We start from the raw sequence: 15,643 nt of genomic DNA, 5'->3' as shown, positions 1-15,643 counted from the left end.
TGAATTGGAGTCTGTTAGGTAGCAATAGAATGAACCTATCCAGTATCTTAAACTATTACATTGAATGAGACAGTGCTCCTACCACCTTCTGTATGCACTGTAAAAGACTGCTTCTTAATTACCATGTGTTTTCATTACTGTGCTTCATTCAATCCAAAGCAAATTTGCTGCATGTTTTTTTAGATTTTAACACTATGCCTTAATGCAGCCAGCTTGAGAAAGTGTTATTTAAATTATAGGCAACATTAACTATTGCTGTTGCTAGCATTCCAGCTACAATAATAATAATGATGATGCTTGTACACTTTTAATCTTCGTACAAACTGTTAATTAATCCTGATGATGCCTTTGTCAGTTAGGGATGTATTACTATCTTCACTGAATAGCTAGAGAATTGAAGGCAGAGAGATTAAATGAGCTGGCTGAGGCAAAGGCAGACAAACCCTGCTCCCCAAGCAGAATGGTTCTGAGAAACTGTACTAAGGCCTGGTCTATACTGCACTACACAATTAAGTCAACATAAGCTGCATTGCCTCAACGTACCCATGGAAGTGTCTTCACTTGAGTTTGACTCCCACCAACATAAGTGCCTCTCTGTGTCATTTTAGTAACACTATCTCCCTGAGCGGCATACACATAATTAAGTTGACACAGTGTCAGTGTAGACACTGCATTGGTGGCATCGATTGTTACAGGCCTTCAGAAGCCATCCTACACTGACAGCACAGTCGATACAAGTGCTTCTGATGGGGCTGTGCTCTGCCGATATAAGGAGCCAAGCATGCACACAGACAAGCAATTTAATAACTGCAGTGTCTGTATGCTAGTATAAATTAGGTCAACATAATTTCATAGTACAGACATGGCCTAAGGTAAAGGCTACAGCTGAAGGTGTCCATTTTCATCAAGTTTTTTATGGAAGGGGACAATATAGCTCATTAACAGCTCACAAATATCTCGCCAATATCTTGGTCCCAACACATCTTTCAAGAGCCATGTTTTATGCTATGTTTCACTGCCATGTTCACTGTGGTTATCTAAACTTGAGTATATGCCTCTGGAGTTGGTCTAGCTTGAGCACACACTGCAAAATAACATTTGAGCTGCTCAGAGTGATTGGATTAGCAGCTGGCATGTTCTGCTAAGTTCTGTACCCTCAGTGGGTCAGTTCCTACAAGTTAAATGCACTCCTACACTTGAGTTCAGGGGTAATTTTTGAGCAGATGGTACTTGAACTAACTCTGCCATGAAGTCGAGCCAATAGTTACTATTTCTTTTTTCTTGGCCATTCTTCAGTTTATTCAGAATTTCTTCCCCACAAACCTTGGTGCATGAAGTAAGCTGGACACATTCCATTTATATTCCAAGTTGAGTCTCCAAATAGGCTGTTAAATGATAAATGGCTGCATGCCACAGGCCTGTGGGCTGGCTCCTGTTGTTTTTAATGATGAATGAAAGAATAACATGCCGTCCATAAAGCATCGCCGAGAAGGAAGTTATAGAGTCAGAATAGGTTTCCAGAACATCTGCTTCCTCTTGACTGGCAGCTGATTGCATGTCAAACAAGCATCTCGTCTCTACAGATTCATAAAAGTTTTCCTTGAGAAAAGAATAAACTACTGCCTGAGGCAAGGAAGTTTCAGAAAAGTAAATATCCTTTTAGATAAGTGTCAACAGTAATAATAAAATACATTTAATTTTATACACACATTAAAGCTAACATTATGTTAAACCAAGTAATGGATAAAGAAAATCACCAATATTAAATACAGTAATGTCATTTGCATACTTAAAATTAATTCTGTGTCAGTGTTTCCATTATAAATTTCTGGTTGGCACATTTATAACTTAGCCATAAAAATTGCACTGAGACTTAGTGAATAGCAAATCATGCCGGCAGCAGCTGAGGAAAAAAAAAGAAAGAAAGAAAGAAAAGGCAGCATTTTACAAACCAGTACAGCCCAGGAAATTCAACAACTAAAATGCTGACATTCTGCTTGAATGGGCACTATTATGCCTTGTGTGAATTAAGAACAGTGTGTCAACCATAACTCTGAATTTCCTGGCCTTTATTGGTTTGGGACACAAACCATAACATTGTATACATTTTGTCTGCAAATATTCAACTTCTTGAAGTGAACATTTGTGGCAAGACATTTTTAAGTGCATTTCAACAATTTATAGCTGTGTTTTCCCCACATAAAACTTAAAAGATTTATGTAAATGTGAAAATTCAGTTTAGCTTTAAGTAACTTTATAACTTTAGTAATTTTCCTTTTTAGTTTTTTTAAGCTTTAATACTATCCTCCTCCCCCTGAAAAATTGGTCTCTAGTTCTGTAAGGCCTATTACTCACATGGGTACTCCTTACTCACATAAGTAGGCTTCTTGACTACTCCTATGAAAATACGTGCATGAGAAAAGGATGTTTGCAATAGGATCAGGTTCTGCTTTATCAAGGGTTTTGCGTATTGTGGAAAAGAGTGCTTTCACATATAGAGCATGAGAGGTTTCTTATGTTTTTCCTACAACTAATTCGGAAGTCGTTTTAATTGTGTCACTGGGTATTTCTGTAGGCTTTTCTGTCTCCTCGGTGGAAGAAGAAGGGTTTCGTCGGCTTTATGTGAATCGTGTAAAAGAGACAGGACTGGCTTTCAAAAAAGGTAAAAGATGCTGGAATTTAAAATAGTCTCATTATTTTTGGTATTACAGTAGTCCGTCATGGACCAGGAGGACCCCATTGTGCTAGGTGTTGGACAAACAGAACAAAAAACCTATGCCTGTCCCAAAGAGCTGTTTGGAAGGACCCAAGATACCTTAGCAGATGTCTATCCCCCCGTCCAACCTACTAAAAATGATTTGGGTTTGACTACACCAGTGGTCTCTACCCTTTCCATGCCCAACATCACTTTTTGAATTTAAGGGCAAGCCAGATCTACCCTGCTCCTTCACTGAGGCCCCGGCCCTTCCTCAAAGCCACACCACACTCACTTCATCTCTCTCTCCGTCTCACTTTCCCGCACCTTCACTTTCACCCTGCTGGGGCAAGAGGTGGGGTTCAGGAGGGTGTATGAGCTCAGGACTGGGGCTAAGGGATTTGCGTGCAGGAGAGGGTGAGGGGTGCCAGATCTGGGAGGGAATTTGTGTGCAGGAGGATGTTTGGGCTGGGTGGAGTGTTGGGGAGCAGGAGAGGGTACAGGGTGCTGGATCTGAGAGGTCTGGTCTGGGGCAGGGGATAAGGGGTGCAGGAGGTGTATGGAGTGCCTGAAGTTGGGGTGCAGCTTCCCAATGGGCAACACTTACTACAGGTGGCTCCAGATGGGTTAAGGCAGGCTTCCTGCTTGCCCGTGCTACTCCCAGAAGGGGTCAATGTCCTCATGTGGCACTAGGAGCAGGAGACAGGGGGGAGCACGTGAGTCTGTGCACTTCCCTCCCTGTTGACACCACTCCTTATGCTCCCATTGGCTGCAGTTCCCTGTTCATGGCCAATGGGCATGACTTGTAGAGACCCAAAGCCTACATATATATATTTTTAAAGTTACCATATGGCTAATTACTCCAGGTTAGGTATTTTAGAGCTCACTACTCAAAGAATTAAATTTAAGTGTAAGAGAAATAAAAATTATGAAATGTACAGAGCAGTCAACACACTGAAATAATGAACTCTGAAAGAATAAAATTACAGAGACTATCTGTGCAATGCAGAAATACCAGGTAGTAACAACCACAATAATGCAAATATGTGATTGGAGGTGAGTGTGAAAGAGACTGTAGTATGTATGTATGTATGTATGTGTGTGAGAGAGAGACACTGAGCTGGCTACTGGGTAAATCTCAGAAACAGTGCATTGCCTCTGGCATTCAGCCTTTAGAATTGACTTCAGACCACAGCAGTTTCCAGTCCTCCTGTCCTGACTCAGACTGTGTCTCCTGTGACAGGAGGAGGGGAGGGAGGGGGAAGAGACTATCGGCGTGAGGGTACGGCTAGACTACAAGTTTTTGTTGGAAGGCATTTTGCGTACCTTTTTCTGATTCTTCTTTGTTGGAAGAGGCTTTTCTGACATTTGGCCCATCTAGACTATGCCAAATGTTGGGGGAAAAAACCTCTTTCGGAAGCCCCCTTCTCCCTTGTAGAACGAGGAATATAGGGGCTTCCGAAAGAACGCGTTTGCTTTTCTGCAAAAAAAAGGGGAAGAGCAAATGTGTTGCCTGGATGCGGCAGAGTTGAGGTATCCCGAGACACACTCTCCCTCCCCCCCGGCGCAGTCTAGCTGTACCCTGAGAAAGAGAGAGAGACAGACAGACAGTGTGAGCTGGCTGCTGAAGAAATCTCAGACAGTTTCACATTCCTGGAGTGCTCTGATTCTGATCCAGTTAGTCTTGCCTCCCTCTTTCTTGCTTTATGGGATGGGGTAGGGCGACTCCTTGACATCAGTGCCTCCCTCTCCTTCCCCGCTCTGCACAGCCAGTAGGAGGGGCCCCTCTCAGGAGCAGCTGCAAGAGAGAGCTACAGGGGTGGGCGGGAGGAGCACCTGAACACACACCACTGGCTATGGAGCTGTGCTCATGAACAAGCCTGCCTTCCCGCAAGAGATTGTGATGACTGGGAGAGTCTCCAGGATCGCCCAGTCAATTGCCACCAATGGGTTGGTGACCACTGGACTACAGTATACGTGTAGTCACTTTTCATTCTGAATTGCTTTTGTGCCCATCTGTTGTCTCACATCACAAGATCACCCTGTACCGCAGCAAGAAAGACAAGTGATCCATAGAGCTATTCTAGAACTGATACTAAGAGATGAAGAAATAAAATAAATGGCACCATCTTCACTCCTGTGGCTGAGCTTAATGTGTCTAATTTTGCTTTCACCCATTTCAGGAAGCATGGGTGCTCTGAACCCCGGATGTAACAGAGCTGATTAGATAGTGAGCTAACCCAAAAGGTGTAATCAGCTAAGTGGATTTCTGTATTAGTTTTGGAGGACTCAGCATCTCCTTTCAGAAACATGAAGATCCTCCACTCCTTTTTCCCATCACTTTTCACTTCCACATAGAAATGACCAGGGCTTGACAAATCCATGTATCTACTCTCCTGTGGCAAGTGATTTCAGCCAGTTGCCCCGTTCACCGGCGGCGCACACATGCGCAGTGCAGTTCCTGCGCATGCATGGTGCTGGGCTGGCGAGTGGATTTCGCCGCGGTTTGTCGAGCCCTGGGAATGACCATCATCTTTCTGGCCAATATGAATGAAGTTTCCTGCAAAGCCCAATAACACTTCTCCTTAGTCAATGCAAGGCAGACAAACAAAAGGCTCTGGAGTTCAATGGTGAGTCAACATACATATAAGGAGTAGGGAAAGGAGGCCTGGGCAGTTGTCCTTCAGCAAATTTGTAAATATCAAGTGTGGCGCCTTGCATTTTAAAGATATTTGAGCAAGATTCTAGATAACAAATCGCACTGTTAATCATAGAATCATAGAACAATAGAACTGGAAGTGACCTCAAGGGATCATCATGTCCAGTCCCCTGCCCTCAGGGCAGGACCAAGCACCAGCTAGATCATCACTGATACATGTCTGTCCAACCTGCCATTTATTTAAATGTTTTTGAGGTTTTTTGCATTTTCAAATATATTGATTTCATTTACAACACAGTATACAAAATGTACAATGTTCACTTTATTACAAATATTTGCACTGTAAAAACCAAAAGAAATGGTATTTTATAATTCACCTAATACAAGTGATATAGTTCAGTCTCTTTAACCAGAAAGTTAAACATACAAATGTAGAATTATATAAAAAAAAAAACTGTTAAAAATAAAACAACGTAAAACTTATGAGCCCACAAGTCCACTCAGTTCTAATTTTTTTTTTCAGCCAGTCACGCTAACAGACAGATTTGGTTACAATTTGCAGGAGAGAATACTGCTTGCTTCTTGTTCTTTAAAGTGAGAACAGGCATTTGCATGGCTGTATTGAAGCTAGTATTGCAAAATATAGCCAGTTGTGCTGAAGAGTCATGTGTCTTCATGCTTCAGCCACCATTGCAGAGGACATGCGTCCTTGCTAATGCTGTGTGCTACTCAATAAAAATCCAAAGCCATGCATATTGATGCATGTTCATTTTATCATATGAGACAGATGCCACCAGGAGAAGGTTGATTTAATCTTTTGGTGATTTGGGTTTGGTAGTTTCCACATCACTGTTGTTCTTTTAAGACATCTGAAAGCATACTCCACATCTTTTCCCTCTCAGATTTTGGGAGATACATCAGCTTCTTAAACCTTGAGTTGAATGCTGTAGCCATCTTTTGAAATCTTACATTCTTTGTGTTTTGTCAAATTTGCAGTGAAAGTCTTCTTAAAATGAACATGTGCTGGGTTCTCACATAAAACTGCTATCACTTGAAATACATGGCAGAATGCAGGAGTCGTACCGTTCTCCCCTAAGAAATTGAATCACAAATTTAATTAATGCACTGTTTGTTTAATGAGCATCGTCAGCATGGAAGCATGTCCTCTGGAATGGTGGCTGAAGCATGAAGGGACATACACGTTTATCATAAGTGGCACGTAAATACCTTGCAGCGCTGGGTATAAAAGTGTCATCTGTTCTCACTTTCAGGTGACAATGTAAATAAAAATTGGGCAACATTATCTTACATAAATGCAAGCAAATATGTTAGTGCTTGTCTCCACTATGCTTGAGATTGACAGTGCAGCAATCAATCAATCAATTTATTTGCTTAGACGCAATGTATCGATCTCCAAGTGCACTCCTGTCAATGCAGGTACTCCACTGAGATGAAAAGAGTAGCTGGCATCGACGGGAGAGTAGTCTCCGCTGACCTTACTGCACACAAGTTGCCACAGTAAAGTCACACCGAGTAGATCGATGATGGGGGTTAGTATAGACAAGGCCTTAACAATTGGTTGAACAAGAAGTAGGACTGAGTGGATTTGTTAAAGTTTTACATGGTTTTGTTTTTGAGTGCAGTGATGTAACCCAAACCCCCCTCCCCCACATTTGTAAATGGCACTTTCACAATAAAGAAATTGCCCTACAGTATTTGTATGAAGTGAATTGAAAAATGCTATTTCTTTTGTTTCTTTTTAACAGTGCAGAGATTTGTAATAAAAATAATAATATGAAGGGAGTACTGTACACTTTGTATTCTATGTTGTAATTACAATCAAAGTATTTGAAAATGTAGAAACATCTAATACATTTCAATTGTTATTCTTATTAACGGTGTGATTAAAACTGATTAATCACAACTAATGGTTTTGAGTTAATTGCATGAGTTAACTGTGATTAATGGACAGTCCTACTCTTTCAATTACAGTAATCTTAGTTGTTAGCCAAAGTAATAATAGGCAAAGATATTGAGAGAGAAGTGTGTTTAATGTTTAAAATTGATGATGTCCCTTAAATACACAATGAAATAGTAAGATAATTGACTTTCTTTATCAAATAATGATGTTTCATCCCATGTGAGGAGAACCAAGGTTAGAAAGAGACTATAAAGCCTCAGCTGCAGCATTAATGGTCACAAGCATATTAATTTGGTAACACTGAGAAGGGCATTAGTTAGCAGAAAAGAACCGGAATGCTAAATGCTTGACCTGGTTTGTTCTTGTTTAGACTATGATTTTGTGGTCCATTTATTTTGAAGCTGTTCTCATTTGTTTCATTTTATTCTGTTAGTTTTTCAAATGGGTCAGTGCAAGTGCAAGTTTTAATCCTACAAAAATAATGGCAATGGGAGGCAAGTGGTGAATATTATTAGCAGGGCTGGTCAAATGATGGGAATTTTTGGACAATTGTTTCAATTTTTCATCAATAAGTTTTGAATTATGCAACTTACGGACCAGCTTATTATTGTTGTAGTTTTTATATCTATATGGAGCACAAGGCTGCAGTATCTGGTCACAATTCTATACATTGAGGCTATTTCTGTATTGCAGCTGGGGTGTGTTTCCCAGCTCAGATAGACAGATATACTCAAACTTTGCTTGACCTAGCATGCTAAAAATAGCAAGATAGCACAGGCAGCAGTGTACTAGCCACCTGAGTACAAAACCACCTGAAGCACGTGGATACATACTTAGGCAGCTAGCCCAAATTGTCCCCGGTCCAACCCTAGCTACTCTACTACATTCAGTGCGTGAGCACAGCTAGTGTACGTCTGCATGCCTGAGCTGGGAAACACCCTCACAGATGCAATGTAGACATTCCCTTAGAAGTATCTTTTTGTTTCCCCCTAAAGAAGAACAAAGATTCCACATCCTCCTCCAGCATCCCGCTCCACTGCACCAATGTAAAGCTGCTTGCTTAAGCAGAATCAAATCTGGGCAACTTATTTCCTGGAGGATGCAGCTGGATTCACAGCTCAGTTCTTAGGGGAAGTCTTGCTAAAAGAGCTGAGTCTTGCATCCTGCCCTCATGATGGCCAGTCTCACGTCTGCATGATCTCCTGCAGAGAGAATTCTGCACTTGAGTGGCCTCCACCAAGAACAGCCTGTCTCCTGACCCTGCAAGTTCCCTCTCCATCAGCCTGAGCACCTTGTCAAGTGCTGCTGGCACACAAAGTTGTGGAGCAAGAGGTGATTTTTGCAGATGAACAGGCTGGAGATTGGCGAGGGTTATGAAGAGAGAGACCAGGATCTTGAAATCAGCCCAATAATGGATAAGCAGCCAGTGCTAAATATTATTTACTGTGATATGCTCAAGTCGGTCTGCTCTGCCAAATGAGTCTGCCATGTGTTAGATGAGCTTTCTTTTTTGAGTGACTTCCAGGGCCAGCCCAAGTTACAGCATGTTGCAGTGACCTAGCCTAGCTGCATTAATCAATGTACTCAGTACCTCAGAACAGATCACTGTGATGTATTTCAGTCTGGGTTGATCCAGGAAACCTCCTGGTAATGAAAACTGGTCCAGCATGCAGCTGGCAACCAAGATGTACCAACTCTCTGTTTTGAGCGAGGTCCCATTCTTCACTGGATCTTCAGAATGCTTCTTTTTGTCTATCATCACCATCTCTGTCTTTTCTGGGCTGCGCAAGAGCCAGCTGTTTTCTCTTCAGCTTCTTATTTCCCTTAGGCACTGGGACTATAGCTAATGCCCAACATTGGATAAATACATGAATAAATTTCCAAGCAATAAATTTAGCATAAAAGGGTTTGTGTGACCAGATATGCTGCTGCCGCTGCTGTTGTTGTTCTTTGCATCAGGGAGGAATCAAAATAAAGCCCTAAATCCAATTCTTTTTCAGTTAGGGACATTGCCCTTTTTCCTTTGCTATAGTAATGGCTTGCCCCTTTCAATAAAGTGCTTGTCAGTGTGAAGAAAATTAGATAAATGATGTAGCTAATACTGCTATATAAAGAGAGTGGCAATGATTAAGTTACATGTGTTCAGGTGACTTTATCACACTGTGAGAAATCTTCCCAGTAAATCTTCCCAGTTTGTGTCTATTGGAAAAAGCAGTTTTCAGTCATAAAATGGCTTTTGCTACTGCAGAAATGGAAACGGACACTAGGAAAGGCAGAACTGAGGAAATGCCCCAAAACACCATTTTCCCCCTTTGACTGAGCTTTTTTGTATCTGCTTTTTACTTCCCTACTTATCAGCCTAAGACGTTTGGCTGGTAATCCTCCTCCTCTCCCTTGTCTATATTATAGTCACTAGTTTACAGTTACTGAGCGCTAGATGGTGACTCACTTTTGGTGGGCAGGGATACAAGAAGTTTTTTGCAGCATCCAGGTGGAGTCCTCCTACACAAAACCAGACTACTAGAAATCTAGAAGAGGAGTTCCCAGTGCAAAGAGTCATGGCCACCTTGTTTTTCCCGTATTGCTAAAGGGGAGGTGCCATACTAACTAGATGGGAGGAATATGCTTGGGGGTGAGAATTCCTAGTACTGAAAAACATGAGATTCCCCGATCTAAGAAGAACTATGGCGCTAATTTCCTTGAAAGGGTCAGGTCATGATTTTGCCTCTTTCCCAAGCAGTCCTCTGCATTGATGTACAGAGATGGGCCACTGTGGGAGAAGCAAATTCTGCATTCTGTTAAAATGTATAAGCATTCTGCAGTCTGTTAAAATATATAAGGGTCCATTTAGTCCTGTGCTTTCCCAGTGCCACTGGGCACAATGGGGAAATTTATACCTGGTTTATCATGATGACTGAACTCCTCCGTAAGTGGTCACTGTTACTTGTTGTCTTATACCTGTCCCTACAATGTAACCACTGAAGTAAAATCACAATCGTGCCTTAAACAATTTCTAACAGACACCCTTGGATAAATTACTCTATTTAGTGATGAGAACTGTGATGCCTGAAAGCTTGGAAGTCTGACTTCCTTGGCACAATTTACTTTAAAGTTAAAAATGTGTTAGTATTGATGGGTAAACATTGGACAAGCGGATATTGAGGAATTAATTGATGTCTTAATTGTATGATCAGTTCTCCCTCATTCTAACCCTGGCTCATGCTGAAGCAGGAAAATATATTCCTGCTTACACTCTTCTCATGCTCCTATTCCTTCTTCAGTAATCTGGAAAGCTTTAGAAGTCTGTATCTGTTCTGTGTATGGTATGTCTCCTAGAAAATTATATCAAGAAAAAGTTGGTTTCTTCACTCACAAAGGGTGTCCAATGGAAATCTATGAATATACTGTAAATGTAGTATGTGGTAACAACAAGCACAATGATATTATGGTGCTGAGAGGCTGTAGAAAACTCACATCAGAACAAAAATCAGCATCCATCAGTGATCCCTTACCATCCATCATGTTTCTGCATGTTGGGAATCATAATTGTTTTTTCATGTCTAAACATCGCAGTTTGTTTATTCCATGTCTATTAATATTCCCACAGCACTTCATACAGACACACACTGAGGTCTTTGAGGAACACAGAATCTCACTATGTGATACTCACTTGTTACTTTCTATTTTACAGGTCTTAAAGTTGGTGATGAAATTATTGAGATTAACAAAAGAGTAGCTGAAGACCTGGACTCAACCAGACTGAAAGATGTCCTTATTCAGCCTTCACTGTGCCTTACAGTGCGTACTTATCCTGAGATAGAGGAAGGGCAGAAATTAATGCAGCCACCACCACGCCGCATGGAAAACCAATCTGACTTGAGTGACAGTGCACTTACATACATCGGCAGCAACCAAGGTATCAATGTCCACTGCGGAAATTAACATAAGATGGTTCCAGTTTGATTCCATCATACGTCAGGGTAACTATTTTAACCACAATGGAGTTACTCCTGATTTACACCAGTGTGAAATGAGAATCGGGCCCTAAATGTTGTAGTTAGATTATCAACAGGAGCTGCACTGTCCTGGGAATTTGCAACATGACCTGTGTTTACAATAAATTGCAACCACTAATTCCCTATCTAGGCAGTGATTTGGTAGATATTTTGTCAGAGAAATGTGTGAGTTTTTAAATATGTATATACCCCAAAACAAAAGTCACTATGGAGTGTATTTATTTCTTTGATATTTTTTTTCAGCAGTTCATTTAAAAATGTGTTTAGAATAACATAAAAAGGAATGGCTTTTCTATGTTCTTTCTTTCCTGCTCTGGAAAAGGCAAACATGATTTTTTAGATGCCTAAAAACTGACCATGTTCCAAACTATCAGGCTATGTCTACACAGCAGGGCAAAAGCTGAATTAAGATACACAACTTCATCTATGTCAGTAGTGTAGCTGAAGTCGAAATAGCTTAATTCAGCTTTTGGCACTGTCTATGCAGTAGGAAGTCGAAGGAAGAACACTCATTCCTTTGACTTTCCTTACTCCTCATGAAATGAAAGTTATAGGAGTTAGAGTAAGTAGTTCTCCAGCTCGACATTATTTTGAAATAGTGGCTTGCTATGTAGACACGCATTTTGTTATTTCAGAATAACATCAGTTATTCTATAATAAAGTGGCTGTGTAGACATACCCTCAGCTAGCAAGTAGAATACAAATAGGCATCCACAGCTGCTGAATTATTGGTTTTAAAAAGCAGTTGTGAGAATGAGATAGGGATATTCATAAACTCCATGCCCAAAATTTTTATAATTGTCCACAAGATGTCGCCATTACACACATAAAATCACTTAATTTTCTTTCTTGAAGTAAGAGCATCTTGAGCCCAGTTTAAGTAAATTACTACCCTTTCAGTGCAGGGCCTATTGGTCATAGGAAAGGCTGCAACCCTGTTGTCAAATTTTTCCCCATAGTAGGAAAATTGGGAAGATGGGTATGGTTTTCCCTTTATTTCATTGTTGCTGACAGAAGAGGAGGATTATCTCAATTTAAATTAGAGGAAGCAACAAAACAGCATTTCAGCAGATGGTTCAGAGGTATTTACAGAAGTTTCAGTAATATTATTTTACCTTGTTAACATGCTTGCAATTGCCATATAAAAAGATGCATTTAAAGCATGGTATTAAAAATGTTTCAAACAAACAAAAAAGCATTCTAATTGAGATGGATTAAAGTGGGAATACAATTTGGGACTCAATTCAAAGGGTGTTGAGGCAAGTATTTAGATCTGCTCCATCAATTTTAATCTTTTTAGACACCAGTGGAAGAAGGTATGAAAGGGTATTCCAAAGCTCTTACTCTTTTAACCCCTGTGCATTATTTGTTTTTACTATCAGAAACTGGATTGAAATGTAATTTAAAGTGAGGTTCATTTTATTATTATTTCTGAGATTATAGCTCTCTCAGATTTTTGGTTTCAGCTCTGTGACTTCTTGTCCAATGCAATCAAGTGCAAAATACCTATTGGCCTATTTATTGTATGTATCCTAGCTGATTATTGCCAGCTTGGCTGACTGGAAAAATCTGCTCAGTGATTTCTATCACATGCTTTATTTATAGCATGTAGGCTTATATTTCTGTACTGAACCAAAAGAAAATCCACCTAACATTCAAGTTTAACATTATTGGGTTCATAATCTGGCTGAGCCATTGTGCTTATGTGGCTTTAGACTATACTTCATTGGAGCAATTTATTTGCATGTCACACTGGGAGTATGGGATGGAACTTTTACCAAAGATGCTTTGGTAGACAATTCTGTTTATTAGGTCACTATTTTAGATTCTGAACCTTTTAGGAAGCCTTTTAAAATGTTGATATTTTTAATTGGTGTATGTTGGGCATGAGAGGTGTTAATAGAAAACCAAATTAAAATCTAGTTGGACCTACTGCCTTACAACAACTTTTTTTTTTTTTTGTGATTCATTAGGCTTACTAAGATTTTGATGGATAGCAAGAACTACATATTATCCCATAAGGGGTTCTGTATGCCTGTTACAGAACGACAAAGATTTCCTTCTCTCACCTTTTAATTTTTCTCCCAGATTCTAATGTTCTGTGCTCCCACTGCTGCTATTATAACTTAGTTTGAGAAACATCTGCATGCTAGGACTCCCTCTGGAGACCCTCAACATTTAGATAAAATGACCCAAGAATAGTGTTTTCCTTTGCAACACCCAACTTCATTCATGCCAGTAAACGAAAGAATGGGGAATAGAAATCCAAAGGTAGTTCTCCCACACTCAGCATACAGAATTGCCACTAAGTTAGTAAGATCCCCCAAACCTTATTTTTTTTATCCATAATTTCTTGAGGCATTCCCTTTATGAATAGCTAAATAGCAATATACAGGATATGATTGAAACAATATAATGAACCACCAGGCAGGGGCAGTTATTGCAGTGTATTGAAATAACTGTTGTAAGAACAATCAACATTACTGAGTTTAACTACCAGCAGATAACCTTATTAAAGCAGTCATTGAGTTTGGCAGCCTAAGACTTTTGAAATACTGTAAGCACATGCATTGTGTGACTGTTCATTAAGATGTAAATGAAAGATTGCTGTCTGTATTGGGTAGGAGTGTTTATGCTGCAGGAAAGAGATTAAAGTGGTGTCTTGTGAATAACAGGAAAAGAAACCCTGATAACTATAAAAGGCATGATATTTGTTGGCTTATGGTGAGAAGTACTTGTGGGCTGCATTTCACACTGCTTATAATGGATAATTAATCATAATGGACAAACATAAGATGCTTAAAGCAAACACATGATATTTTGCACATTTCCCCTTTTAAAAACTGATATTTTAGGGGATTTCAGAATTTTGCTAGGTGTTTGGAAAGGGAATTGGGAAGTAGTAAAAGTTGATGGACTAAGCTGTAGAAATGGGAGAGGTTCCGCACAGATTTAATTTCTAAGAAACCAAAAACTTCCACAAATGCATTCCAGTGTCATCTATCTAACTCCATTAAAACCACAGCTTTTCAAGATAGAGACCTTAGATTTTTCAGCACAGGGGAGATAGGCCTCCCTGAGAACCTCAAGCATGAACCTGCTCTCGGCAATTTTGAACATTTTAATGTACACTTGATTCTCTACTGATTTCTACAGGTTGGTGTAAGTTGGAGCCAAACCAGCAGGGTCATGATTTCTGAATTTGGTTCAGATGTAATTCAGGGTGGTGAAAACCTTGCAAGTGTGAAAGAAGGGTTGATGAGATGAGATTTTGGCACTTTTGAACTCAGGCCCAAAGCCTAAATGAGACTTAGCCTGCCCTACCATTACCACGCTTCATTTGCATAATTAATTAGGAGCTGGTTTTGCGCAAGAGGTTTTTGCTCCAGGGCTGTCTGTCCTCATTTTTTCAGGAAGAATGGCTTTTGCACAAGAGGGGTTTTTTGCACAAAAAGATGCTTTGTAGACAGTGCCTTTTTGCACAAAAACCTCTTGTGCAAAACCAACTCCTAATTAATTATGCAAATGAAACGTGGCAATGTGCTAATCCGCACTTCATTTGCATAGGCTTTTGTGGAAGAGGGAAGCTGTATAGACATAGCCAGTGTGTTTTTTCCTTTCATTTTGGTTTTCTTTCTTGTTGCTTTCATTGCTAATTGATAGGTTAGTCTTTCAGTAGTTTATATAATGTAGATACCTGCACACCATAAAGAATAATACAGACTGATTATATCTAGAAGCTGCTATTTGTGCAGGTGGACCCTTGTACCTGTTTGATGCACCACTGATGTTCATAGGCCCTAGACGTGGCAACAGGGGTCTGTCCATGTTCATCTGATTTGCAGGATTGTGCCAACCTTGAATAAACTTATATTTAGGAGTTAATGGGAAAAAAGTTAAAATCTAGACACAAATACTCTGCTTCTCCAGAATGTTTGTGTTACCGCACAAAATTCTACTGCAGCAGCACTCAAAGTAGCTTATGATTTAGGACGATTTTCCTGTCTCTGGTGCCATTTATTCCTTGCTGAGTACTGTTAAATTATTCCTGTTAGGGACAGTTTTTATCCTGGGCTCAAAAAGGTGCTTCTGGAAAGCAGATGAGTGCCTTTGGAATTGTGTGAGATCCATGAACTGCATATATAAATAATTGAGGATATTTCTGATGTACCTTCATTCTCTCTTCTAGTTAAAATGCCATGACTGTTCTTCCTCCTGTCAGATAGCTAGAAAGCTAATTTATGTGAAATTTGGCTTTCCAAGAGGCATAAGTAGAGCCCTACCAAATTCACAGTCCACATTGGTCAGTTTCACAATCATAGATTTTAAAAATAATAAATTTCATTATTTCA

At 40.0% G+C, this 15,643-nt stretch overlaps 1 protein-coding gene across 8 annotated transcripts in view; it reads left to right on the top strand.

The window, feature by feature from the left end:
• Positions 1–15,643, top strand: part of TIAM1 (TIAM Rac1 associated GEF 1) — a 294,242-nt gene that overhangs the window by 238,022 nt on the left and 40,577 nt on the right. For all 8 annotated transcript variants that reach the window (XR_016347939.1, XM_089773622.1, XM_075910641.2 and 5 more), the window contains 2 exons: positions 2,576–2,662; positions 10,967–11,191. Coding sequence is in view for 7 of the 8 variants with exons in the window: in XM_089773622.1 (XP_089629748.1) it covers positions 2,576–2,662; positions 10,967–11,191 (312 nt within the window). In the remaining variant the exon portion in view is untranslated. The remainder of the gene's footprint in view (positions 1–2,575; positions 2,663–10,966; positions 11,192–15,643) is intronic.

Source organism: Pelodiscus sinensis, chromosome 1 (genome assembly GCF_052426305.1).
Source record: "Pelodiscus sinensis isolate ZL-2025 chromosome 1, ASM5242630v1, whole genome shotgun sequence".
Lineage (NCBI taxonomy): Eukaryota > Metazoa > Chordata > Testudines > Trionychidae > Pelodiscus > Pelodiscus sinensis.
The sequence above is the reverse complement of the archived record's forward strand: the minus strand, read 5'-3'. Positions and strand labels throughout refer to the sequence as shown.